Source organism: Ctenopharyngodon idella, chromosome 4 (genome assembly GCF_019924925.1).
Source record: "Ctenopharyngodon idella isolate HZGC_01 chromosome 4, HZGC01, whole genome shotgun sequence".
Classification (NCBI taxonomy): domain Eukaryota; kingdom Metazoa; phylum Chordata; class Actinopteri; order Cypriniformes; family Xenocyprididae; genus Ctenopharyngodon; species Ctenopharyngodon idella.
This window is the reverse complement of record NC_067223.1, coordinates 13,591,226-13,617,924: the sequence shown is the minus strand read 5'-3', so window position 1 is coordinate 13,617,924 and position 26,699 is coordinate 13,591,226. Positions and strand designations below refer to the sequence as shown.

Here is a 26,699-nt window from a genome sequence, read left to right as displayed (position 1 = left end):
TTCTGTTGATGCCATTTACCTGCCAGTCGTAGCAAAGCACTATGGGAGCCAGTAAGAGCCAGGCATTGAAGGAGAGCAGATAGCAGTATGTAAGAAACCTAAAAAGACAGCAAAGATTTGCTAAATGATTAAATGTAATGTTTAAAAAGACGTAAAAGGATTTTTACATTTTCTGAAGAAAATGAATGTGGTGCTTGCTGAAGTCGCCATTATAATGCTAAGACTGTTCTGGGTGGTTTCCAGGGTGTTACTAAGCAGTTACTAGGATATTCTGGGTGGTTGCTAGGGCACTGCTATGGTATTTTCGATGGTTTCTATCTGACTCAAGTAAAATCTAATCCCAAAATATAATAGGTATTTTAAAGGGTTATTTCACCCAAAAATGAAAGCTCTTTCTTCATTTGAAGGTATTTTAATGAAATCGCTCAGATAATATTAATGGTCCTTACATAAGATAATTAAAGTAGATTAAATCATGCACACTGACATACATACAAATGCTTTATAATAGTAAGAGTAATAATAGTAAAACAACTGCTATTTATGGTTTGGAGGAAATGTCAAGGTTTTCCTGCTTTTGTGTATGTTCAAAACCACATCAGACCCTCTTGCCGAATTTGAATGCTGTTATAGTCCATATATTCTTCAGTGGATGAGGACATATTTTCTCTGCGTTAACTCTGTAGATGTGTGAGTGATGACGGTCAGACCGACCTAGTGAGCAGATATGGAGAGAAGGATGCTGGATTGTCTTGCTCTGAGAACAGCGGCATGGATCCACCCATCAACCATAAGCGGACAGACATGATGACTGTAACCTGCAGAAGAACCACAGTAAAAAAAAAAAAAAAAATTGTGAAATAGCTACAAATGAGCACTAGGTTTTCGAGCAAAAATGATAGAACTGTCAATACTGATTTAAATGAAATAAAAATGATTCTTGAAAATAAATCAATAATAAAACAAGATAATAAAAAATAAGAAAATAAATAGGTATATAACAATAAAAAGGTTTATAAAAAGAATATAAATAATTGAACATTAAAGGCACAATATGTAATTTTCGCCACTAGAGGTCGCTTTTTCAAAACAAAGGCGTAGCTTGATGACACCTTGATTTTGCGGAATCATGGGAGGTGTTGTCTTCACGTCTACATCCGGTGGAAAAGAACCCGACAAGACTCGGGCAGAAATCATATTAATGGATGAGCTAATGTATTAAAGGAACACTCCACTTTTTTTGAAAATAGGCTCATTTTCCAACTCCCCTAGAGTTAAACAGTTGAGTTTTACCGTTTTCGAATCCATTCAGCCGATCTCCGGGTCTGGCGTTACCACTTTTAGCATAGCTTAGCATAGTTCATTGAATCTGATTAGACCGTTAGCATCTCGTTAAAAAATTACCAAAGAGTTTCAAGGAACTTTGCTGCCGTACCATGGGTGCAGCAGGCGCAATGATATTACGCAGCGCCTGTGACCCCCTGCTTGCACAGGGAGCGTGCCTTGCAACCATGGAGACATTTGTGAGAGACGCTGCATAATATCATTGCGCCTGCTGCACCCATGGTACGGCAGCAAAGTTCCTTGATCATTACGCCAGAATGAGAGTATAGTTCCTAGTCATATTGGCCTAGAAAATCGCAACTTTTAATTTTCCGTCGGTCTTAGTACACGATGTAACTACAGAAGAGTCAAGTTTTAAATAGGAAAAAAATTGAAACTCTTTGGTCATTTTTTAACGAGATGCTAACGGTCTAATCAGATTCAATGAACTATGCTAAGCTATGCTAAAAGTGGTACCGCCAGACCCGGAGATCGGCTGAATGGATTCAAAAATGGTAAAACTCAACTGTTTAACTCTAGGGGAGTTGGAAAATGAGCCTATTTTCAAAAAAAAGTGGAGTGTTCCTTTAAAGGTTTATTAACATTACTGTAGTATGAAGCAGGGTGTGGCTGAAAGCCGTTGGAGCGGAACGAGACTGCTGAAGCGATTGGCGAGCTTTCATTATGCCACAGACAACCGCTTTCGCTTCTTCCGGTCAAGCGTATGTGAGGTAACGCAGCGCTGTTTTATCATATTAGATACATTTGTGTGTTGAAAGTTGTTATAATGCTACTCTGGCCGTTCGATCGGCGGCTACTATGAGACACTTGTTGCACACTGCAGTAAGTTAGATCGATATTAGGCATGGTTTTCACGGTAAATCAAGAAAACGAGATGTAAACAATAAGACTTACTTTGTTGAGCTATATAACATGATTAGTTTTCTGTCAATGAATGTATCTAAACAGTTGCTCACCTGTCTAACAAAACACTTAACATATTAAAGCGTCTTTGGTGCTTCCATGGTCTCTACAAAATAAACGCGGGTATGATGTCATTGATAGGCGACGCGAGGACACGGTCCGTGTACTGGTTAAAATTGCTTATTTCTCTGGATTTAAACATTCTTGGAAACATTTGGGATAATGTAAGTACACAAGTCAACAAAATATATAACATTGTTCTAGTGGTTTTTGGATATTTTAATCCAAAAATCTTACATATTGTGCCTTTAAGTACTTGTGCTTATTCATTATCTTACATATTGTGCCTTTAAATAGGTTCTTGTAAAATATGATATTAGTTAAAATATCAGCTGAAAAAAAAAAAAAATTGAGAACCCCTGTTAATGTAACTGGGTTGCTAAAATTATTAGGGGGAGGGACAAATGTGGACACACCCCTGAAAACAAGATGAGCCATAAAAAAGCCAGTGAATTTTAAATGCACATCCACTAAAGAGTCTATTTTCCCAGCTTTTAGTAGGTTGCTAGCATATAGACGAGCTCATAGATAGCAGACATGAACTAAAAGCCACAAAACTTTGATTTAATGAGGTTATTAAGTATAAACCAGCCCAGATCTTTAACCACTAAGTCACAGCAAAGTATAAAAGCTAAATTCAGAATGTGCACTGCCAAAAGAAGAATTACAACATTTGGCAGTAAAAATATAGCTACTTACATGTAACGAGATGACGCAAGCACGTTTGACAAACGGGCAGGAAATTCTGACAAGCTCCTTCAACCCGGAGCGCGACAGGTGCCTGGAACGAAAGCATAACCAGATGTGACAGTCGTTTAACGACTCCATAACTCAATCAGCTGATGAACTCATTTTCATTCATTACCTACTTAATCAAACCATCAGTGAATTACTTTACGGGTATATTAATCTGTTTACTGTTGCTCCCAATTAATTACCTCTAAATCTTGGAAAACAGAGCTGCAAGAAAACGAGTGAAAACACACATGCCCTCACAGCCCTCTTTAAAAGACTTTAAAATGGCACTCTAAACTGGAACGCCATCATCCGTCTTTGAGAGTGCCGGGATGTACAGTGAATTTTAATTCAGCGTGACATGACACCATGACAGCTGTGACTGGAAATGTGGGGTGAGATGAATGAAAGAAAAGAAGAGGCGAGAGAAGGAGGTGGGGGAGGAATGGAGCTCAGGCAGTACATCGCACTTCTGCTGATTGATTCAGTAAAGAGCTGGAGAGAGCTCAGCTTAATGAATGTGTGTGTGCATCACCGCTTTTCAGAGCGTATTGTACTCCAGGGATCGGTAACCGTGCTCAAAGACAGCACAGTATTTTAAAAAACGCAAGACTCCCTTCTCTATTCTTGCCTTTTGTCACTATTTCCATTGTTCTGCCATTTTTGGTTCGTTAAAAGAAAATGAGAAGGGGTTTTAAACTGACAAAGAATGTTTAATAAACTCAAAAAAAATTGTGATCAATTCATCAGTGCATGTTATTCAAAAGAACTGCAAATAGTCTTCCTAATGTTTCATCAAAATCTCCGCCTCTGAAACGACTTTCCTTTTCTAATGACATCACCAAGGCCATCAAGTCTCAACCAATGGAGACGCTCCCAGTCTTATTGTAAACAATTCATTTCTGCATGTTATTCCAAAGAAATTAATATTTAAAATGTTGATTTCATCAAAATACAAAATTTTTTCTCCGCCTCTGAAACAAGTCTCAACCAATGAAGAATTTCCCACTGCCCAGTCTTATTGTGAACACTTCATTTCTGCATGTAATTCCAAAGAAATTAAAATATAAATGTAGATTTCATCAAAATATAAACACTTTCTCTTCCTCTGAAATGACTTTCCTTTTCTGATGATATCACTAAGACCACCAAGTCTCAACCAATGGAGACGCTCCCAGTCTTACTGTGAATGATTCATTTGTGCATCTTATTCCAAAGAAATTAAAATATAAAATGTAGATTTACAGATTTTAAGCCTCTGAAACAACTTTCCTTTTCTGATGACATTACCAAGGCCACCGAGTTTCAGCCAATTGACCTTATTCCTGACTAGCCTACTGCGTTTCGAATTATGGGTTGCACTTCCGGTTTGGGGAACTTCCATTTAAAAAGACTGAAACGAATTGTTTCAAATCATATGGTTGCCCTACAAATAAAGCAGTCAGTTTGACTGAATGAGCTGTCAATTTTTCTTTCATGTTTTATTTTTTAGACATTTTAGACATATTTTAACGTGACATGTTATTACAAGAATATGGCAAGAGCTCTTTTCAATTCAATTCTTTCAATTTTCTTTTGTCAATTTTGCATTCCGCTGTAATAGTATGAAAAAGGACAACATATACTGCACATTTGTGGTCTGTTCTCCCGATATACTTTACAATATATATCCCATTAATAATTCACTGGAATGCATGAAGAATCTCTCGTTTTTCTCCTCAAATCCTCACGTCTCTTTCCAGGTTTGTTTATTACAGGTAAATACAATTTCTTATCTGTAAAAATGATGGAAATCACTTTGAAATAGTATCACGCAATGCTGAAGTTCATGAACATTTTTTATTAAGGCAACGTATATTACATAATACAGATATATATCACTATAGTTATATATAACCCGTCCATTATTGCTGTGGAAAGAATCGCGCTTTTTCATGGCCTGTTGAAAGAACCTTGTTGATGCTTTTACACTTTTAAATGTCCTTTTAATGTTCGTTGGTTGAAGGGTGAGTAGAATAATGTCATCTCATTGTACCCAGTTTTTTAAAAAAAGGCATTATTGCGTTCATAGAGCGAGACTTTCACTGACTGTTTACAGCTAAACGGAAGTCACACCCATAATTCGCGCAAAGCGTCATGGGGCGTGGGAATAAGGTGAATAGGATCTGGTCTGCTTCAGAAGGGGAGAAGTGCTACACAAAATGGAAAGTGGCACGCCAATAAAATAAAAATGTCACATTTTTTTTTTTACTCATTATAAATACTGTATCTACTTGGAAATATATCACTTCATGGAAGTAAAACCGGTTGCAAATGCAGTTCCATTTTAAGATGCAATTTTTACATTTTTGCCACCATACTTATGAATGACAAATAGCAAACACACAAATAGCAAACACACAAATAGCGTTAACGTGCTGTGCCATTACATGCATAATAGCTGCGAGGAATAAGACAATTATGGCACATCAACTCCTAACAGAAATAATCCAGATAAACAATCATTTTAATGGAATTGGGAGCATTTACTTAAATTAATGTTAGCCATTTGTGAGGTACTTGTAACTGATACTCTTATGAATATTGCACTGGTGTAGAGTTACAGGAGAGAAAACAAGTGTCAGCTTATGCATTTAATAATAACAAAGCCCAAAGGAGACACTCCACCCCCTCACTGCAAACACACACTCACCAAAACGTACACTGAGAGACAGCATGTCTGCAAGCATTATGACGACCATCAGTCACAATCACACACTCACACACTGCACACTGTGAGTGTGTGTGAGAGAGTTTGTGTCTCGTGTCCTCCCCAGGGTCACGGGTAGCAGCAAAGGTTTATGGGCACTTTTGAAAATCAAATAAAGCTACAGAGCCCTCATTCCCCAGAGGGAGATCCAGACGGAGAGAGGAATCTTTCCTTTGCTGTTCTTCAAGGCTGCGGAGTGTTATCATGCCCGCCAGCGACCCACAGCCCATGTCACTCTGTTTGTATAAGTGTCACAGATGTTCTTTTCTGCCGTCACTGAAGCGGTGTCTGATAAACTCCTGATTAGCTTATAAATAATCCTTAAATCTAATAATGTACCTAATAAATATATATGGCGTGTTCATTAAATATTTATATTACTTTTTCAACAAATTATTAGTGAAATGAGGTGCTCAATCACTAGAAAAATGTTGCTCATCAACCTGAGAAGATCAAATAAATTAAAAATTAATATTTTTTGAAAAAACTATTTAATTATTAACAAAGTGGGTAAAAAGTCATTTTTTTATAGGACAATAATGCAGTGGTTTAAACAGGGTTATATACTAAAAATGTTGAGCACTTAATATTTTGTTAAAACTAAATACTGTATATTAAAATATTAGTTAAAAATTTAATTGGTATAAATTCAAGGAATATAGTCGAGAATCTGAAAACCTTTGAGAAGGTAAAAAAAAAAAAAAAATAGTCATATGATCATTTAAACCCACTTTACATGCTGTTTAATTTCATTTTATTTTAGATAATAAATTATATAACATATCCAAAAGCTCTTACAACAGACTCCATTACTTAAAAAAAATAGATAAAAGCATCCCGTATTTGTGGAATATGGCACATGCTCGTACATAAACACAAATAAACACGACAAACATCATATTATCCATATTAAACGTCTTAATAATGGATTAAAGGAGCTTTTGCTGCTGGATGTTTGATGCCATGTTTATCTCTGAGGTCTCTGCCGTCCCTGAGGTTATGCGCTCTGTGACTAATGTGGAGGAACAGATGCATGTCTTGTGTTTTTGATCTCTGCAGAACACATGGGAGCGTTGAGAGACTCAACTGCACAAACATAGCTGGCGATTAACATAATTTAACCGATTGGTGCTGTAGCAATATGTGTTAGACAACATCATGCATTACTGCAAAGTGATAAATACAGGGATATAAAATGTATCACAGATGTTGCAGCTGGCCACACAACTTTCCCTATTATTTGCAAACATGTTCTGAGTGGTTTCTAGGGTGTTTCTAAGCGGTTGCTAAGGTGTTCTGAGTGTTTTAAGTGGATGCTAGAGCATTAGAAGTGGTTAAAGTACTGTTAGGACTGTCAAAAATAAATTTATGCATTGACAAGCTAAATATTATATTTTTGGAAATCAAAATTTTAGGTAATAATTAAAAATTGTTTCAGATTGTAAAATCACAGATGTTGCATCTGGCCAGACACTTTCCCTATTATTTGCAAACATGTTCTTAGTGGTTTCGAAGGGTGTTTCTAAGTGGTTGCTAACATGGTCTAAGTGGTTTCTAGGGTGTTTCTAGGCAGCTGCTAAAAAGCTGTGAGGCCTGTTAATTGTTTTATTGTATGATATAAATTCAAGAATTATAAATATTGCACAGATGTTGCAGTTGGCCAGACAACTCTCCCAAATATTTGCAAATGTGTTCTGAGTAGTTTCCAGGGTGTTTCTAGGCGGTTGCTAAGGTGTTCTGAGGTGGTTTAAGTGGTTGCTAGGGCATTAGGAGTAGCTACATAGCTGTGAGGACTGTTAATTGTTTTACTGTTTGGTATAAATTCAAGAATTACAAATCACAGATGTTGAAGTTGGCCAGACAACTTTTGCAAATGTGTTCTGAATGGTTTCCAGGGTGTTTCTAGGCAGTTGCTAAGGTGTTCTGAGGTGGTTTAAGTGGTTGCTAGGGCATTAGGAGTAGCTACAAAGCTGTGAGGGCTGTTAATTGTTTTGTATGGTATAAATTCAAGAATTATAAATCACAGATCTTGCAGTTGGCCTTTTATTTGCAAATGTATTCTGACTGGTTTCTAGGGTGTTTCTAAGAGGTTGCTAAGGTGTTTTGAGTGGTTGCTAGGGCATTAGAAGTGGTTAAAATGCTGTTAAGACTGTTAATGTCAAAATAAAACTGTGAACTGACAACTACTGTTTACTCCTCATGACCATAAAAAACCGGCCAGATAACTTTACCAAATACTTGCAAATGTGTTCTGAGTGGTTTCTAGGGTGTTTCTAGGCATTGCTAAGGTGTTCTGATGTGGTTTAAGTGGTTGCTAGGGCATTAGAAATAGTTAAAATGCTGTTAGGACTGTTAATGTCACAATAAAACCATGCATTGACAACTACCGTTGGTATTAATTAGAAAATAAATTTGAACATATATTTCGTTCTCCTCTACCCATAAGTTTCTCTGCAAGCCCTAATGGATGAAATAGAGTTTTTTTAACACTATCAAAACTGCAAAGTTGGTACAGAAACTTATTAGCCTGGGGGAGAGGAATGAGCATGGGATTGTGTGCGAATGTTTGCACACAGCACTCAAGGATCAGTCTGGTATCTCAGTCGTGTGTCTCCTTCAGTAATGAGAACCCAAGGGCCAGTCAAGGGGTCCCTCTCTATTTCCCACTCACTGATGAGCCCTTTTGTTCAGCTTTTCACATTCTCGGAGAGTGCAGACCCACTGGACACAGAGCACATTTTAAGTAGCTGAGACTGTAATTGAAGCAAATGAGGTTCACACTAAGTGAGAGAGAGCGAATGAGAGAGTTTGAGTTGAGTCGGAGAGTGCGATTGCTGTTTGTCTCGCCTGATTGACTCTCTTTGAATGCCAATTACCGCCACAGTCGAACGAAAGAGCCGAGCTGTAATTGGAAGATTGCTTTGTGTATTCTCCATCGCAGATCTGTGTGCTGATCTTTGGCTAGATTGTCTGCTCGCACAATTTGTTTGGTACCAGTGAAACAGGAAGTCATCCTTTATTTGATTAAAGAAGCGAAAAACAAATTAGCTGTAGTGATTAAAAAAAAAAAAAAAAAAGAGTAGGTGATAAATAGACACTTTGTGATGCAAATTTTGTCATTTGTGGTCATGATGCAACATAATGATGATGATTTAGCTATATTACATTATATTATTTATTTTTAAAACTTTTTGACAATATTTATATATCACAAAATTTTTAATAGCTTAAAAGTGTTTTTCTTTTCAGAATTTTTTTTACCAAACATTATTTATGATTATTTTACATTTACATATTTTTTTTAATCTGATTCAAATAATCAATATAAAATAATTGTATTTACTTACTTTTATTCAAACCTTATATTCATATAAACTTTATATATTATTTACAAACCATATTATTGCTGTCAAATTGATTAATTACGATTAATCACATCTAACATAAAAGTTTGTAAATATATAATATACTGTTTGTAATAATGATTAATCAATTTGACAGCACTAATATATGTTTACTAATACATTTTAATATATAAAAAAATGCTACATAGAGATGGAAATGATACAAGATATAAGTAAATTTATTAAAACTGATATTTTACAGTAATTTATAGAAATGAACTGATCCTAACACTGTGTTTTTGATCGTGAAAGTTACCCAATGGCATAATTGCATGCATTTTAGAAATGGCTAAAAAGAAAGCACATTAAATCATTGCAATATTCATGACGTGAATATTTATTATACAGGCAACAATGTGAATATATCGTGAATATTCAATAGCACAAATGCAACATGCTAAATCGGTTAAAAGGACGCGACCCAAGGTCAGACTGTGCGTCGGCATGCATTAACATGTTTTGATGAGCTAAGCTAATTTTCAGGCAGTACATACATCCAGTCAATGTCTGTCTAGGGATTGTCGATCGTTAACCGCCTCCTAATGAATTTAATGAGTGTCTGCGCTACGTGATCCGACTGTATGTGATGAATGTGTATTGGTCACTGATGGCACCGTCTCAGCCTTGGGTTGAAGATTGAAAGCACATGGCTGCTCCGATGCCCCGGCCACAGTGGAATTCTCCATAAACATTCCATGGAAGATTCCGTTATAGACAGAGACAGACGGCCTTCTCAAGCCACTTCTACATACAGCACACCAGAAATGATTAGAAACGATTGCTATTTCAAATCTAAATGAAAAAGATGACCAATCAAAGATAATTTGGGAATTGTTTGAAAGACGCCTAAAAGTTATACAATTTGATAGAGATGACGTCATGTTGTCATGCATGCTGAATGTAAAAATATCAACACAATGACACCCAGTGCCCCCTGAAGCCATGCCAGCCAACAATAATTAACATCTGCTAATAATCTAGAATAGTGAGCACACAAACACTTACAAGATGAGCGGCTTGCGGCACAGCACCAGGAAATCATAGAGGACGCACACACCAAACACCGTGATGCCCGTCTCTTTCACCAGCATGGCACAGGTGCCCAACAACAGACTGAGAGCCAGAGACAAGACTGACACTGTAGGGGGAAACTCGTCCGCCGCTCTGCTCGCTGACACACTCCTGAAAGACAAAAAGAAGTCACCATATTACACTACTGTTCAAAAGTTTAGGGTCAGTTGTTTTTTTTTAAATAAATTAATACTTTTTTTCAGCAAGGATGCATTAAATTGATCAAAAGTCACAGTAAAGATATTTATAATGTTACAAAATATGAAGCAGCACTGTTTTCAACACTGGTAATATTAAATGTTTCTCGAGCAGCAAATCATCATATTAGAATGATTTCTGAAGGAACATGTGACACTGAAGACTGGAGTAATGATGCTGAAAATTCAGCTTTACCATCATAGGAATAAATTACGTTTTAAAATATATTAAATAGAGAACAATTAAGTTAAATTGTAGTAATATTTCTCAATAATACTGTTTTACTTATTTTGCTCAAGTAAATGCATCTTTGGTGAGCATTTTAAGTACTAATAATTTAGTAAACAACTGGAATTGAACATATCATGAAATCTGAAATTTTGTCAAGGCTTGGTTTGATAAGATAACATAAACTATATTTTGGATACAAATAAATGGATAATAAATTGTTTTATTTTTATAATTATGATCAATTATATTCTATTCTGTAATCGATGCATTACATGTTAATTGTCAGATTTGTTTTTTACACCCTAATAGAAAATACTCTGCTTTTACCTAATATAGGAGAGAAAGGCCAGGAGGAACAACATGCTGGCTAACACATCTGCTCTCCCAACGATCCCAGACACCTGTAATACACAAGTATGACACATTTATAATCCATCATGTTAATGTAACAAAACAGTTCAAAGCCACCAGATACAGACAACCATTTTATCAACATAAAGACTTTCACATTTTTATCTTTATTACAGCAACTGTGAAAGTCTGGCACTTGGTTTGCAGATAGGTCCACTAGCTAGACATTTACATCTATGGCCCTGTCCCAAATGGCACACTTCATAGCACTTTCGGTCTTGTGGACTTACAATGGCTGCCGCATGCGCGTGTCCGTTAAGTCCACAACACCGTAGTGTGTCCCATTTGTCAATTTTGCTTGTGAGCGCCCTCTTTGCGGTCGATATTCGCTCTCGATGCACACTGGTGCGAGCTCCGCAGCAGACATCTTCCCAACAGTCAAAGCGACATTACGTCAAGAAAGTGAGGACTCCTAGGAAGACCACGAGTGTTTAGGGTGCCATTTGGGACAGGGCCTATATCCACATCCAGTGTTGGGGATAACGCATTACAAGTAATTAATCAATACTTTTTTCAAGTAACTAGTAAAGTAATGCATTACTTTTATATTCACAGTTACTTTTTCAAATAAGTAACACAAGTTACTTTGTTTTCCCCTGTATTGACTGACAGCTCTCCTGTCTACATGTTGAGAGAATTCGTGAGTAAGTGCAGAGGCGTTGTGTGCGCTGTGTAAACATGATGGTTATTCTAGACTAGCTTTAGACTAAATGTGAACATACATTTACTCATTTACTTCTCCTGCATCCTATTCTTGTGTATTCCTGAATGGCAGCAGCTGAAAGACTTGTTTGTTTGAACTGCGAACTCTACTGTACTGGTGTGAATTTGCTTTTCCTTCAGCCTAAAGCCCAAAGTATACTTCACTTTTTATGCATATGCAAGGGTCAGCATACAGTGCGCAACACAAATTTCGTCATCAGAAGAGTATGCGCACCGCGGGATTTTTGTAACAATGCGTAGTTGTACGCGCAGGTTGCACATGTGCATTTAATTATTTTGAAGTATTTATTTTATCTACAAGGTGGCAACCGTGCCCTGGGGGCGTCGATTCCCAAGGTAGTCAAAGAAAAACTGCATAAAAAGAACAGACCGGGACGCATGCAAGCTACAGCGACAATGGAGGCCTACATAGATGAGAGATTGTGCGAAGAGGTTATAAAGTACACTCATTTGCACAATTCTAGCATGAAAGAATACAAAGATGTTTACATGGGTTGTAACTCGTGGCGAGAGATTGGTCAAAACTGCACATGCGTCGAATGCCTGTGTACGCGTACGAGTCAAATGAAGTATACTTTGCAAGGCTGTACTTTTGACTGTTCAGACAACTTGAACATTTCATTCATTATTACAGTTTATTCACTATAGTTTAAAAAAATGGTAATAAAATATGACAAGACCATACGACAAGTTAAACTGTGTCAGAAAAAAAGAATCTTAATTATGTCAGATAACACTTAAGCAAAACATGGTCAGGTCAAAGTGTCTGAAAAATTTTTGGTTCCAAATTTTTATCAGTTTTACTAGTAGTCCACTGTATGAAGAATTTTTGGGTATAATGTGTCACAGTTTACTTTATTTTGCTATCCTCACTTACATAAATGAACTATAGTGTCCTGCACCCACTAGTAAAAATATATCAAAAATATCAAAAATGTCTGAATAATTTTTGGGTTGACTGCATATATATATATATATATATATATATATATATATATATATGCATGCTTACTGTACGGTTCCTGTATGTCACCGTAATCGTCTTTACTTTGATTGCAGTCCTCATCCATCCAAACCTTACTAGCGAGACGCTGGTTTGCTTTATCCAGCCAAGAAACGTAGTTTGCGTATCATCTGGCTATACAGCGGTGAGATCTTTTGACATTCCGTTCAGCCTTTATTTCACACAGCGCAATGCGTGAGGGCTCATGCTCTTCAGAAACAATCACAGAATATGACAGAGCTTGTGTTTTAAAGTGAAACACACACTGGAATAAATAATTCACTTAAAACGCAACGTGAGCTATCAGCAAACGGACCTATCAGCAAACCTAGTGCCAGACTTTCACAGTTGCTGTAATAAAGCACCGTTTTAAATGTCAATGTCATTGAGCCTCTCTTCCAAAATGGTTTGAGTGGTGATGCCCATTCCTAATGTCATCCTACATTCTCATTATTTTCACTTCCATTGTGGCAGCTTTGCCATAGAGCGGTGGTGTAAAAGTGTGAATTGTATAAGGAAAGGGTGGATAAATGTAATATGTGTACTTGTTTGCAATGCATGATCACATCTTTATAAGACAAATGGAGGAGAGCAAACTCAAATGAGGGGGAAAAAAAGAGCGGGAAGGAGAAAATGAAAACGTGAGGGAAAGAGGGAGAGAGATTTATTTCCCTGGCGCTGTCTGCTCCGTCCCTGTATCTTCCCATCCCCCTAAAAACGTACACCATTCTTAACATCCTCCTCTCCAATCTGTTTTCATGCACTTTTTTCCTCCTTGTTTTTGCCAGAGGCACAAATGTTAAAATGATCCCACAGTTGACACACTTCACATCTGGAGGGTTTCTGAAGCCCATCCCCCCCAGAGGCAGAATTCCTTGGAATTATACACACACTTCCAGAAGACACACCCCGGAGCAACAGACCATACATGCACCACTGATGAGGGACAGGGAGTGTGTGTTTTTGCACTACTCCGAGACATCATTTTCAATGTAAACATGTAAAAAGCCCACCGGCATTTAATACAACTCAGCGTCTGTGTGGTATTACGGTCCAGCTGCTGTGTTTATGGGCTGAATATAGATGTAAATGTCTGGCTAGTGGACCTATCAGCAAATCTAGCGCCAGACTTTCACAGTTGCTGTAATAAAGCACTGTTGCAGACACAAAATCATCCATTAAAAGCATGTATAAATGCTGCCTCTGGGTCATGTTGGAATAATAGTATTTATGAGATAAGCGCATATGAACGCCACCCTAATGTAATGGATGCAGCAGCTAGGGAATACTGTAGTTATCATATGTTTTTATTTAGAGTATTGTTTGTATTATCCATAACAATACATACACACAATTAAAATAAAAAAATACATGAAAAATGAAAATAATCCCATAATTTACTCACCCTCAAGCCATCCTAGGCATATATGACTTCCTTCAAACACAATTGGAGTTATATTAAAAAATATCCTGCCTCTTCCAACTTTATAATGGGAGTGAATGTTTTTTTGTTTTGTTTTTTAAGCCCAAAAAGCGCATCCATCCATCATAAAAGTAATCCATACAGCTCCAGGGGGTTAATAAAGGCCTTCTGAAGCGAAGTGATGCATTTTTGTAAGAAAAATATCCATTTAGGTCACTCTTCGACCGGAACTAGACTTGCGTACGGTGTCATGACAAATCGGGTCCTCCCTTGAAATCGGGTCTCCCCAAACGGTCAGTTAATGATTATCCTAAGTATACACAAATTATTTAAAATACGCATATCTTACTATATAATGTGTACGAAAACACATCAGTGCATAATAAAACCAACTGAACGTAATTTGTTACACTTGATTAACTGTTAATTTATAAATAATAATAATAGCCTATTAAGTATGGTTTATAAAGTTATAAATTTGTAAAAAAAATTTTTTACAAAAACCCATCGCTTCACTTCAGAAGGCCTTTATTAACCCCCTAGAGTCTTATGGATTACTTTTATGATGGATAGATGCACTTTTTCGGAGGCTTCAAAATATCACGCCCCCTTCACTACCATTATAAAGCTTGGAAGAGCCAGGATAATTTTTTTTTATGTAACTCAATTGTGTTTGGCTGAAAGAAGAAAGTACTATACACCTAGGATGGCTTGAGGGTGAATAAATTATGGGATAATTTTCTACACATACTGTATATGAACAGTGTGTTGTTTACAATGAAGTAATTGTATTACTAACCGTCCTTATAATGTTATTGTAATTTGTGTAAAATGTACTGCGGCACACCTAGTGAAACATTTCGCTCGACTGTATACCTGTATACGGTTGGAATGAAAATAAACTCTAATTTAATCTAATCCAATTCAATCTAATCTAATAGGACCGCATTCCTGAACCATTGTGTTTTAAGACATTTGGTCCAGGAAGTAGATCCATGGATCTCTAGAGTCCCTTCAAGGGAGTGGATTCAATTGCAATTTCTTCCCCCTGCTAAGACTGGTGTATAAATGTGCACACGCACACACACATCTGTGGGGTAATTGTAAATCAAGCTGGAGATCTAAACTGCTTCTTAGAAAGACCCACAACTATACCTCATTTCAGCCAATTACCTAATTCGACAGGAATTCCTCAGAAACAGCTGCAGCCGGGCCTGCCCTGCCAACGCAGAGGGTCCACACACGCACCCACACCATCCGACTGCTGCGAAACCAAATCTATAAACAGTTTTTCCACTCACACGCCTTTCAACCCCTGTAAATGTAAACCCTAGTGAGGAACAGATAGTGTGGAGAAACTTACACAAACACACTTTATCGCACATGCACAGCTGAAAGCTGAGGAGGCTGGACACCAGCCGATGTTCCTGTGCGATTTTAAACAAACAGGATAAGTGCTAGAAAAGTTAAGATCAGGAAAATATGACTCATGCATCCAAACTCTATGGACAGAAGAATATAATAAGAAAAAAAGTGTAAATAATGACGAGACAAAATTTATTTTTCAGTTTCAAGACTTCATCGGCAGTGGCCAGCGCTGGGTGGCTGTGAAGGAGGAAGTCCGACAGATGGTCAGCAGGTTGCAGGCAGGCTTCAGTACAGTCTCCAGGGAGAGACAGAATGCCAGTGAACGGAGGCCTTTCATCCTCCATCAGGAGCCTGCTGATGCCTGTCAAGTGATGCTCCTCTCGACTAACAACTAGCTGACGGCCTGCCGGCAGTCCCTGCTGTGAGGACAAACCTGCGGTTACAAGCTGGGTGACGCACATCTCTTGTATGAGCTGGATCGGATGTACCCTGATGCCGGATATCATTTACTATGATATTGACCTGACTCAACCCAGCTTCACCGGCACGAGCATCACAGTATATACGCACTACCGGTTAAAAGTTTGGAATAATTACGATTTTGGTCCCACTTTATATTAGGAGACCTTAAAGGATTAGTTCATTTTAAAATGAAAATTACCCCATGATTCACTCACTCTCAAGCAATCCTAGGTGTATATGACTTTCTTCTTTCAGAGATTAACACAATCGGAGTTATATTAATAAATATCCTGATGCATTCAAGCTTTATAATGGCAGTGAACAGGACCAACGAGTATGAAGCTCAAGAAAGTGCACCTATCCATTATAAACACACTCCACGCGGCTCCGGGGGTTAATAAAGCGAATCGAATCGAATCGATGAGTTTATGTAAGAAAAATATCCATATTTAACATGTTATAAAGTAAAATATCTAGCTTCCGCCAGACTGTCTTCCGTATTCAACTTACGAAGAAAGTGTAACACAGTTCAAAACACTTACGCTACATCCTACGCCTTCCCTATTCAACTTAAGAAAAAAAAAATCTTTTTGTATTGGTAAAGCTATTACATAGCAGCCCCAAACTACTATAAACACAATAAATTTGGTATGAGCCAGCACAGTCTTTAAAAATACAGAAAATAACAAAAATAAGTGAAAATTAAGTGGTACTTTGGAAACTGCATAAACTACAGTTGCCATAGTAAATACTAACATAAACTGTTAAAGGCACAATATGTAATTTTCGCCGCAGAGGTCGCTTATTTAAAACAATAACTAAGGGGTAGCTTAATGACGCCGTGAATGAGCGTGGAATCATGGGAGTTGTCGTCTTCCCCTCCACAGCCGATGTAAAGCAATCCGAGGGGACACCGAAATCAAGTTCATGGATGAGCTAATGTATTAAAGTTTTATTAAAGTTACTGTGGTATGAAGAGAGCCTGGGACATTTTACATTGCTGTTTTTTATCATGCTTTATCATGCCGCTCCTTTTTTGTTGTTTATATTTATTTTACAATTAAATTTACATTTAACGTCCGCCTCCTTCTTTCCTGAATTCCCCATTTTTCTTTTTCTTCCCTAAAAGAAAAAGAAAACTATGATAATTGCACACACACAGAGAGTTGGGTGCAGATCATCCTCTTTGTCCTTTCTCATATTTATCCAGAGACTAATTATATTTCTGCTTGATCAATCAAAACTCGAAGGACAGCACCTCCCGTGCCGTGTGTGTGTGGTGCGGATGTGAGTGTGTGGGTGTGCGTCTCATTAATGCTGGTGGGATGCAGTGCAGCTGTTGATGTATGGTGTTTACACAGAGCTGATGATCAGAGTCTGGCTCAGTGGCATGGACTCACTCCAACCGACCCAGCAAACGCTCTACTGTAAACAAACTCTGCAGTTCTGAAAGTGACTGCCACTAAAACTCAGACGTAAACCTTCAATACACAGTCCACTTCTCCACAATACCCAAATAAACACCTTCAAATTTCACAATACATTAAACACAATACATTAATACTGAATATATTATTAAAATAAATTAATATATATATATATATATATATATATATTTTTTTTTTTTTTTTTTTTTTTTTTTTCTGTGTAAAAATAAATGTGGATGGATGGATGGATGGAACTATAGATGGATGGAACTACAGATAGATGGATGGATGGATGGTTGGATGGAACTACAGAGAGATGGATGGATGGATGGATGGAACTATAGATAGATTGATGGATGGATGGTTGGATGGAACTACAGAGAGATGGATGGATGGATGGATGGATGGATGGATGGATGGATGGAACTATAGATAGATGGATGGATGGATGGAACTATAGATGGATGGATGGAACTAAAGATGGATGGATGGATGGAACTATAGATAGATGGATGGATGGATATATGGTTGGTTGGTTGGATGCATGGATGGATGGATGGATGGAACTACTGATAGATGGATGGATGGAACTATATATAGATGGATGGATGGATGGATGGAACGATGGACGGATGGATGGATGGAACTATAGATGGCTGGATGGATGGAACTATAGATAGATGGCTGGATGGATGGAACTATAGATGGATGGATGGATGGATGGATGGATGGATGGATGGAACTATGGATGGATGGATGGAACGATGGACAGATGGATGGATGGAACGATGGACAGATGGATGGATGGAACTATAGATGTATGGATGGAACTATAGATAGATGGATGGATGGATGGATGGATGGATGGATGGATGGATGGATGATGGATGGAACGATGGACGGATGGATGGATGGAACTATAGATGGATGGATGGATGGAACTATAGATGGATGGATGGATGGAACTATAGATAGATGGATGGATGGATGGATGATGGATGGAACTATGGATGGATGGATGGAACTATAGATGTATGGATGGATGGATGATGATGGATGGGACTCTAGATGGATGGATGGATGGATGGAACGATGGACGATGGATGGATGGATGGGACTATAGATGGATGGATGGATGGAACTATAGATAGATAGATAGATAGATAGATAGATAGGCAGACAAAATGATGGATGGATGGATTTAATATCTATTATAGAAATGAAAATAATTTTGCCCAAAAATGAATATTCTCTCATTATTTATTGTCCCTTGTGCCACACCATGCTGTTATTTTTGTTATTAGCATTACACAGCCCTTATATAAATATAAAAACATCTACAGACTCGCTGACAATAATCAGAAATGTAACATGTCATGCATGTACACTCACAGCTTCGGTGTGAATGGGGTGTACAGAGAAAAGCAGAGCGGTGAGGAAAGAGAAGTTGCTGTCTTCAAACACACACTGTTCGCAGGTGTGCATGAGCAGCGCCGTCACCACGCAGTGCAGAAACACATTCACCAGGTGGAAGTAGAATGGAGTCATGCCGCCCAACAAAATGTTCAACCTGCAGTGAGTGAAAAACAGAGAAACAGTGACATTAATAAGACATGAGCATGAGCTAACAATGTGCAATACCATGAAGTGACAAGAGATAAAACCTATTCCATGTACATCTTAGATTTTGTCCTAACCAGCTGTGACCGAAACAAGCAACAGGACAATTTTGTTGGCTTCTACTCTTGCTGGATTTGCTGGACAGCTGTATATTCAGCATCAGACATGTTCTGATTGTGTTCAGTCATGCAGCATGTTCTTTTTTTACTATGAAGAGATAAATTACTTTAGAGAGGAAAGTTGCAGTTTCACAGCAGAAAGTCGATATCAAGTCTGTCTCAGCATGGCAAAACAAAAGAACCTGCCAGTGGAAAAACCTCTGATGTTCAGTAAATACATTTGCTTGACCTTAAAGAAAAAGAAAGCAAGGGACCGAGAGAGATGAGACAAGAGAACAATTAGCCTAAAGCAATGCAACATTAATGAGCTTCCATGGTCACCTTGACTTGCAGCAGAGATTGCATTAAAATTTAGCAAGAGCACCAGAGGCAGAACACGGCATGGAATATGAGGAACATAAACTCATTTATTTCACAGTTCACTTTGAGATATAAAATCAATCAATCTGATATAAAATGATCAGGTTTTTTAAAAGGTTGTAGGAAAATAAAAAGACATAATTATGGCTGCACGATAATGGAAAAAACTGATATTGCGATATTTTGTTTTTCTGCTATATATATATATATTTTGCACAGTTTCACCAGATGAAAAGCTGTGAATTTTTTTTTCACAAATAAAAAAAATTATATAGTATGGAAGCTTGTTTCCACCATAAAATAAAAAAGGTAATTGCGAGTTATAAAGTCAGAATTGTGAGCTATAAAGTCAGAATTGTGAGTTATAAAGTCAGAATTGCGTGATATAAAGTCAGAATTGTGAGTTATAAAGTCAGAATTGCGAGTTATAAAGTCAGAATTGCTTGATATAAAGTCAGAATTGCGAGTTATAAAGTCAGAATTGCGAGTTATAAAGTCAGAATTGCGAGTTATAAAGTCAGAATTGCGAGTTATAAAGTCAGAATTACGTGATATAAAGTCAGAATTGTCTGATATAAAGTCAGAATTGCGTGATATAAAGTCAGAATTGTCTGATATAAAGTCAGAATTGCGTGTTATAAAGTCAGAATTGCGAGTTATAAAGTCAGAATTGTGATATAAAGTCAGAATTACGTGATATAAAGTCAGAATTGTCTGATATAGTCAGAATTGCGTGATATAAAGTCAGAATTGCGAGTTATAAAGTCAGAATTGCAAGATATAAAGTCAGAATTGCAAGATATAAACTCAGAATTGCGTGATATAAAGTTAGAATTGTGAGTTATAAAGTCAGAATTGCGTGATATAAAGTTAGAATTGCGAGTTATAAAGTCAGAATTGCGTGATATAAAGTCAGAATTGCGAGTTATAAAGTCAGAATTGCGAGTTATAAAGTCAGAATTGCGTGATATAAAGTCAGAATTGCATGATATAAAGTCAGTTATAAACACGTTTTACTCAAATTAAAGTTGATTTTAGAGGGACTTCTGAGTGCCACTCCATCTGGACTTCTAAGTTCTGAGACTTTGTCATTATAAATTCCAGATCGCAGTACTTGAAGACCAACTTGGACAGCATAATTTGTTATGCAAGCACAAAAAGCTGTCCGTGAAGTTTCTACATGAATCACTGAATACACCTGCCACTTAATATTTAGCTCAGAGCTTGACGATCAGCGACCAGGGTAGAGAACAAGCTAGAGAACCAGAGGAAATGGAATGAGAGCGAAAAGGGTGACAGTTAATGAAATGATGGAAGGAAAACGATAATGACTGTGAAACAGTTTGTACATCTGCAGGCAATAATAAGCCCGTGTTTGTTTAACCGCTGCTGATTAATGTGACATCAAGGCATGAGTGTGTGCATTACAGTCTCTACAGGAGAACGAGAAAATGTCTTCAAGCCTCATCAGAGCTAAAGATAAAAATCAAGCCATCCATACGGAGTGTGCAGTCTTTAGTTCCCTCGAACAGCATCATATTCTGCAATCACAGAGCCATGGAAACCTCTTGGTCACAGCTAACATCGGCTAATTGCAATTCTCTCAGAGAGCAGGGCAGCTAGTCCAACTGATTTGAGGAAAATGCATGAAAGGAATAGTTCACCCAAAACTTCAACTACTGTCATTATTTACTCACCCTTCATGTCATTCCACAACATGGAACACAAAAGTAGAGAGAATAGGGGCTGGGATGCTCCAACAACTCCCAAAAAGCACCATAAATGAATCATGACAGCAGGGCTTTTCTGCTCTCCCAATCAAGCAAATACTTCAAATTTTTACCCTCCCTGCCAACATTTTCATTGGCCCTACCACAAAAGAACAATAAATTGTTAAGTATTTTTTATTATATTATTTTTGTTTTTGTTTTTATATCAGCAATGTATTTTTATATTTGCTAGAAATAACAATAGTTTAGTTTAAAATTAATTAAAAAAATCTATATTACATATTTTACATTTTAAGTTTTTTCTTTTTCCAGTGTATACTAGCCACCACAAAAGAATGATAAATATTTTTTATATTATTTTTAGCAATGTATTTTTATATTTGCTAAAAACTGTAGACATTTTAAAACATTATAGATTATATTACATTTTTAAAATTTTGCTAGAATATTTCTATTTTTAAACTGTAATTTTATATATATTTTTAATGTAATTTTTTTTCCCCAACATTTTTATTGAATCCACTTGTTTCTAATGCATTCCACAAGTCTTTCTTACAACCTCATCCATGTTATCCAGCTAGATAACTTTATCTTATCAGCCTCCAGTGCAAGACATTGACGAATAATTATACATCATCGCACCATAGGCCCCGCCCACTGGCATTCAGTCGCTTAATGGCTGACATTTGCCTACAGTGGATGTGAGTATCGTGTCAAAATCAAACAGAACTCATTATAATCACTGATGCTGTCTACACTGGATACAGTATACAGTTCAGTTTCTGACATTCTCCATGCACTTGAGTCAACAGGACAAACGGAAGAGTGAAAGAATGTTTGCTTCGGCGTGTCCAGTTTATACAGCTCATTTGCGTCTCTGTACAGACTTCAAAAGGATCCCAGCATCGGAAACTAGTGGATGGTTTATTTTAATGGCATCCCGGATCTCATTGGAGGATTATATGTTTGTTCGGAGCATTTTGTTTCGTAAACGAGGCACAGTGTAATAGAGAGTTCGCAAAGAAACTTTTACTGAAAGATGAAGCAGCCAACTGTATTGGATCTGACAGCAGCTGCATCACAAACTGTAAGTAAATTATTTCATAATGATTTATCAGTAAATGATGGTTCTATATTAGGCTTGCTGCGATAGTTGGTGTAGCCACAACACCGGTTACATCATTTGCACACCGTGGTAAACCCCCCGACCGCCATTTTTATAGTAATAAAAATCATTTAATTCAGTTAGAAAACAGACACTACAATTAAAAACTGAATGCGTCTGCTCAATTCAGCGTGAGCCGAACAAGAGTCGCAGCACAGACCAGCAGCCGGAGATTTCATTTATCACAAGAGTGGGGAGCTGACTGACAAGACGATGGCGGACGATTTGGTTTCAAAGCAAAATGTAAAAGTGACTATTTGGCAATATTTTGGATTTAAACCAAGTGCTAAAAGGGAACCTGCAAAGGATTAGTTGTGTTTTTCATTAAGAATAATAATTAACCCACCATTCAAGCAACCGATGCCCTGAATTCATAACGGTGCGTGTCTACTTACATGGAGCATTTTCAGTACGCATTTTACTTTCACTTTAGAATTAGTGATTTAAAAGTGAGGTGCAAAAGAGGGAACCGGCGTTGTCAAAGGTCGATTAACCGGTGGGAAAATTTCCTCACCATCACAACCATATTCTACATGGATAATATTTGAAAATGTTTACTTACATGCAATAGCGAGCTGCTGTTTCCTATGCAAGGAAGTTAGCCAATCAAAGTCAGAATGAAGGTTAAAAATAACCTTTTTTTGGCATATTTATTTGTTTTTTGTGCAAAAATCTTTATTAACATTATAAGTGAACCTCAAGGAACATATTAAAATACTAAAAAAAGATTCCATGTCATGACCCCTTTAAAGTTTAGCATGATGAACTCTTATACCAAGAGCTGCGTAGTAATTCTTCAGAATAATCTACTTTTGTGCTCCAGGGAAGAAAACAGCATACGAGTGAGTAAATAATGACAGAATTTTCATTTTTGTGTAACAAATCCCCCAAATTTGGAGACAGCTCTGGCTGTATCTGCTTGCGTTGTGTTAAAGGCTCTGCTATAAGCTCCAACTATCTGCACGTCTGAGAAAAGACAGCTGAAGTTTTTCAAGAGCCTGTCAAGAAGGCATCAGAGAGCAGATAAAAGACACAAGGATCATGCTGAGATACAAGAACAGCTCTGCCTGCAATCTCACAGCTCTCACACATATACGCCTGTGGGCTCAAGGGTATTCGTTTTATCTCTTTCTCACTCATACGCACACAGTGGGGAACGAGCAGCACCCATTCGCTCTCTCATTAGATACACGGCACAACTAATACATCTGAAGACTAATGGCCGCCAAAATACAAGGGTTGACTTTCTCGAAACTTCTAACTCTAAGTATTAAACTTTGTCTCTGAACGCAATACATTTATTCGCTCTAACTGCATAGCAACACCCTGGAAACCATTTAAAGCATCCTAGTGTTTGGCACCACTCACATTTCTTTTTTTCAGAAAATGTGAAAATCTAGTCTTTCCAATTACATATAACTCATGCTGACAAAGGTCTCTTGGTGCTGAAAAAAAGACTGGGCCAAAATTACTTCTTATACACTGACTAACAGAAAGACAGATCTCTATCCACCTAGGCAGAGAGAGCGGGAAGTGTCTGGCTGCTCCAAAAATAAAGGAGATAAAATATGAGGCGCAGAGTAGGCTGTTAATTGCCTTGCTATAAATACACAACGCCTCCTTTCCGACTATAAGGAGCAAAGTCCTCCTCCGTTCTCTTTTTGTTATCACCGGTGTGAATGTGGATCACTGGCGATGTTGCAGAGCTGTCAGACGCGCGCGCCATATGGACTGTGACGTCATCCACGAGAAAGAAACGCCCCTCGTTCTGAATCTGGAGTAAAAACACGCGAGCTTATCTCGGACCGTCTGCAACTCCTGCACTCGCACTAGTCTGTTTAATTTCACGATTTACGAGCACTTTTTGGTAATGACTGCTGTGCTTGGAGCGCTTTGAGGGAAAAAAGTAACTTTAAACAGCTTTCTATTTAAACTGCGCAACAAGTGTTGACTGACACTGAATGTGTGTCAACAATTGCGTAATCTCAATCTCATTTTCACATCTTTAAATGCGCGTTCACGCACATGTTCTTGCGTTTTTTCCCCCACATGCATCAGACATGAGCGTTGCGTTTGTAGGGCGGTGGGTCAAGTTCAGTTTAACTGATTTGCGCGATCCGTCATGGCGTTTTTTGAATGCAATAACGCGCCCCTTTGTGATTTAAAAAAACGATTTAACAAAGCACTTATGTCAAGCACCCTCATTCAACACATGATAGATATTATTAAATAAACAATAACCCAATTACATACATTTTCCCACATGCATTTAAGGGTATATGTTGTATACTAAAAATAAATTAACTATAGCATTCTCTAACACGCACTTGCTGTGGAAAGGAATGCTACTAATTCAAAAATATTATTTTTTTACTTTTACTTTCATTTAATAAAACAATGCTTCTACTCACTACTAATCATGTGAGTTAATAGGTTACTTATGGGAAAATAGGCTCATTGATATATGTGCCAAATATAGTGACATGTTTTATGACATGACGGTTAGAGACGCTAACTGGAATTAAACGGCTCTGGTCATGTGACTCCAGCCATGTAAATATGTTCTCATGAAAGTTCCTATCAATCACAACTTTGCGTAAAATACATAAAAAACTCTTTTTAGACACTTCAAGCTCAAGTAAATGTCGGTTACGCAAACCTGACTAGACTAGTCTTACAAGTTAGTCATCGATTTTTTTTTTGTTCATAACTTTTTTTTTTTTTTTTAAGTCAGTTACATTAAACAGTCTACTTTGATAGCGAAAATTAAGACTGGTTACCCCAAACTAACTAGTTGGTTATACTAATTCTTAAGACACAGTCTTAACATAATGGCTATGTTTATACAACGGTCTCCATGTCACGTCTTAGCACGAGATGATGGACTTACTTGAAAGTGAGGATGCAGAGCGGACGGTAGGATTTGTGGCTGGTGTTATCAGCCATCCGTTTGCCCCAAAAGTCATTGGTGAAGATGCTCCGGAGGCTGGAGCCCGGTCTGACATCTGGATTGTTGCTGATAGCCCAAATATCATCATGAACAAACTCCCCCCAGAGAGAGTTACTGTAGCAGAGCGCGCACACCGCCACCAGCGCGGCATACCGGAGCAGCCGGACACCCGCTCCCGGCCTCGGTAGCGCGGACAGCCGCCGCTGCACAGGGGTAGGAGCGGCTTTGGTCCCTCGGCTGTTCGCTGTCATGTCGGTCCCCGTCTCGCATGCTGCTCGTGGAAGTGAAAGAGAGGAGACGCGTCCCGTTCCATAGCCCGTGTGCTGCACTGAAGCCCGGGCAGCGTATCAGCTCAGAATGCGTAATATTAGCGAGTGTGAATGTGTATAAGGTGTTGAAATCTATGTAACCCGCCTACCGGCGCATGCGCAGAAGAGAGAGAGAGAATGAGAAACAGGGACTGATGTGAACGAGAGAGATGCAAATTAGAAAGAATGAGCATGCGAGAAAGACAGAATAATAACATATGGAACAAGAGAGATAAATGGAAATAAAGTGGAGGGATAGAGAGTAAAAAAATATATTTTATTTTTTATTTCCCCTTCATTCAACATTATTTACCTTACATTTTTACCCTTATTTTCTGCATTATTTTTTTTTATACTTCATTAACTTTTCTTTCTTTTCTTTTTTTTGTCATTAAAGGAGAAATAGAATTTAAAGCAGATAATAGCTACAAAAATGTATTATAGCCATCTAATTTACTATTGTTTATTATATTAGTTGGTACTTATGCTATTAGAGTTTCATGCGATGAAAAACAATCTACAGCACTTTGTGTTGAGATTAATACTGTAATTTAAAGAATATGTTGCTTTTCTGCTCTTTTTCATATTTTTGTCAAAATAGTCCACAAGTATTCTTGTATGACACTAGTTAAATTGAGTTAAAAAGGTTATGCTACTGATTACCATTTTAATTTTTATAAATTGTGGTCATTAAAATGAGATTAAACAAAATGGCAAATAGAACCTGAAAGCTTCTTACATTGTTTATACAAAATTCCATAATTTGTTATGGTTATAGTAGTACAATTTGACAGAAACTATGGCTACCAAGGTGAAATTTTGGAGGAGGAAATGAGAACGCGCACGAGAGAGAGATAAATGCAAATTATGAAGTGAATGAGAGAGAGAAAGCGCAGGCAGGAAATCAATAAAGAGCTGTGGGATATTTCACACAA

The 26,699-nt window shown here is 37.5% G+C and overlaps 1 protein-coding gene across 1 annotated transcript in view; it reads right to left on the bottom strand.

Annotated features, from left to right (window-relative positions):
• The window catches only part of tmtc1 (transmembrane O-mannosyltransferase targeting cadherins 1), a 48,029-nt gene extending 22,170 nt beyond the window's left edge, over positions 1-25,859 (bottom strand). The window contains exons 1-7 of the mRNA XM_051891190.1: positions 25,397-25,859; positions 18,905-19,082; positions 11,023-11,096; positions 10,201-10,377; positions 3,007-3,088; positions 715-818; positions 20-98 (exon numbers count right to left, since the gene is read on the bottom strand). Coding sequence (XP_051747150.1) covers positions 20-98; positions 715-818; positions 3,007-3,088; positions 10,201-10,377; positions 11,023-11,096; positions 18,905-19,082; positions 25,397-25,707 — 1,005 coding nt within the window. The 5' untranslated portion in view covers positions 25,708-25,859. The remainder of the gene's footprint in view (positions 1-19; positions 99-714; positions 819-3,006; positions 3,089-10,200; positions 10,378-11,022; positions 11,097-18,904; positions 19,083-25,396) is intronic.
• Between the last annotated feature and the right edge of the window lie 840 nt (positions 25,860-26,699).